Genomic DNA, 2,928 nt, shown 5'->3' on the forward strand with positions numbered 1-2,928 from the left:
CCTTTAATTATCATCTCGGTTCTTTGGAAGCATACCGAATCACAAGTAGGATCCGTCAAAAGTAGTTATGAACGAGACGTAACAGAGAAAGAAAGAGAGAGAGAGAGAGAGAGAGAGAGAGAGAGAGAGAGAGAGAGAGAGAGAGAGAAATGGTTTTTCATTCCGATTTCATGTTATCCAAAGGACCGTTCACAGTTATTCGTCGGGACACTCTATTAATATTAAACAACATTTTAATGAATTTTCCTCGTCTTCTTGGTAGGGTCGGTCTGTCGTCTTCTATCCAATCGGATTTCAAATAGAAAATTCAGAGACAACTCCGGAGTCAGATGAGTGTGAGATAAATAACGTCATAATATATAACTATAATAACGTGACAAAATTGACACCTCCTCCTCTAGTCGGTTAAAACGATTTTACGATTTGTTTTTTTTTCTTTTTTTTTTCCTTTTATTTATTCTTATTCTTATTTTCATTATTCCGTTGATAATAAAACATAGGAATATGTGACACTTGGATTTTTGTAAGAAAATATATGTACCTATAATTATGAAAGTGTTCTAAGTCATATTATATCTTTTGTTTCGAGATATTTAACAAGGGATTACATTTTGAACACTAAAAATGAATTCTATATAACTACTATCTAACGGTTCATTTTTTTCTTGACAATATCGTGAAAATTACATTGAATTAATTTAATTTAAAATAGTGTGATTTGAAATAATTGATAAACTTATTTGTTGTTTAAATTTTGACTTACAATTAGATTAGTCTCATAATCATGGGCACATATAAAATAAAAAAAAAGAAAAATTAAAAAATAAAAAAGAAAAAAAAAAACGACGTTAGAATTTATCGCGAAATTTCGTTTAAAACTGTATCCTGAAAAGAAATTGGAAGTAGATGGATAGTTTGTTCGTCTATCCGTCTAGGGACGATGATCGGTTCCGACTGGTAAACATTGAAAACTCGGGAATCTACGAAAACTCTTTTCTCCCTTGCACACATTTACAGATCAATCGTGTGCTAACTGCATTTTTCATCCTTAGTCCTCGTTCTACGGTGTCTTTTTTCCTACGATTTTTATTACAAAAAAGTAAAGCAACGAGAAAAAGGTAAATTTCTTTTTTTTTTCCCCTCCATGGGTGAAAAGCTTCTTCTTCTTCTTCTCTCTTTCTTTCTTTCTCAAGGACATACCTCTCGTCAAATCGGTAAACGTTTTATCGAAGATTTAAGAAGAAACGTTAAAACTCCCGAACGAATCGGATCCCTTAGATTTACTTACCGAACTTTTTCAATCCTAAAACTTAATCGTTATTCCATCGAGTAAAAAGAAATAAAAAAAGAAAAAAAGGGATAGAAGAAGAAGAAAAGGATAGAAAATGAAAAAAGAAAAGGAAAAGAAAGATAGATAGAGGTATCTTTTCAAATACGCGACGAATAATTTTTCTCACACGTTTAAGGATAATACTATACGCATAAGTTTTACGTTGGCATGCATAAACGATCGAGCTTAGGAATATTTTTCTTCTTAGCAAACCATTGAATACTATAACGCGAGACGGATGATGGTTCTTTTCTTCTTATTCTTCTTCTTCGGTTCTTTTTTTTTTTCGTTCTTTCTTTCTTTTTTTAGGTATGGTCGTGAACGGATTCGTTAACGTTGTGATAACAACTATCGAAAAAAGATTCGGACTTAGGTCATCTCAAACCGGATTGATAGCAGGCGGATACGACATTGCAAGTTTTCTTTTACTCGTACCGGTCAGTTATCTCGGTGGTCGTTCGAAAGCATCAAAACCAAGGTCAGTGATACGCTGTTAATGCATTTAAGTATGCCCAATGCATCCCTTTTTACCACATTTATCCTATCCCTATTTATATTAATATAATCGATATAATTCAACCATAACGCGATTGTCATAAGTATTAATTTTTGTTTCACCCCACCTATTTGCCTCCCCCCTCCTGCACCTTATCTATACTCGACAATTAAAAATCACCTTTAAATTTTATCCCGTCATATTTCGTTCTACGTTATTATATTGTTTTTTTTTTTTATTTTTTATTGCAAGCAACGATTAAAGATTGAAATTAGTTCAACGAATTTGATTCGTGGAATAATGTGAATAAATTGTATATTGAAAATCTTGTTTATTCTTAGGTACATCGGTGTTGGTGTTCTAGTCTTAGGTTTAGGAAGTTTACTATTTGCATCCCCTCATTATTTGATTGGCCCATACAGAGGTGGTCAAAAATCGGAGAACATATGTCAAAAAGCGAATAACGTATCAACTCGTTCAGTAAGTTAGGTTTCTTTGTTTTTCTTTTTTTCGTTCTCATATGTAAATAGGATCACGTTAACGACGTTAGAATTTTATTCGTTAAATTTTTTAGGTATCGTGCAGTGACATCAATGGACACGTTGACGATCAGCAGGAACCTTATAGCGGAATGTACTTAATTATATTTTTGGTTGCACAATTATTACACGGTGCCGGTGCAGCACCCTTTTATACACTTGGTGTAACTTATTTGGACGAGAATGTATCGAAAAAAATGTCTTCTGTATATTTAGGTGAGATAATTGGTGGAAAACATTGAACAAGGTATTGTTAATCGTGATCTGATCTGTGAACGTCATTTTAATGTCAATCAAAATATTTTATACAGGTATCTATTACACAATGGCGGTAATAGGACCAGCTTTGGGATACGTGGTTGGTGGTGAACTTTTAAAACTTTATACTGATTTTATCATCATCGATCCTACAACGTAAGTACTTGTACTTTTTATCTTATATATATATATATTACATATAATATATGTTATAGTAGGTATAATTATATTAATAACTATATTATATATAATATATACTATAACAGAAGATTTTTTTTTTAAATTGATTTGTTTAATATGTGTGT

The 2,928-nt window shown here is 32.0% G+C and overlaps 1 protein-coding gene across 1 annotated transcript in view; it reads left to right on the forward strand.

Annotated features, from left to right (window-relative positions):
• LOC106793840 (solute carrier organic anion transporter family member 4A1) overlaps positions 1-2,928 on the forward strand; it is a 19,585-nt gene that overhangs the window by 4,858 nt on the left and 11,799 nt on the right. The window contains exons 3-6 of the mRNA XM_014761079.1: positions 1,640-1,808; positions 2,168-2,306; positions 2,401-2,581; positions 2,677-2,779. Coding sequence (XP_014616565.1) covers positions 1,640-1,808; positions 2,168-2,306; positions 2,401-2,581; positions 2,677-2,779 — 592 coding nt within the window. The remainder of the gene's footprint in view (positions 1-1,639; positions 1,809-2,167; positions 2,307-2,400; positions 2,582-2,676; positions 2,780-2,928) is intronic.

Source organism: Polistes canadensis, unplaced genomic scaffold (genome assembly GCF_001313835.1).
Source record: "Polistes canadensis isolate GaletaPanama2010 unplaced genomic scaffold, ASM131383v1 scaffold_19, whole genome shotgun sequence".
Taxonomy (NCBI): domain Eukaryota; kingdom Metazoa; phylum Arthropoda; class Insecta; order Hymenoptera; family Vespidae; genus Polistes; species Polistes canadensis.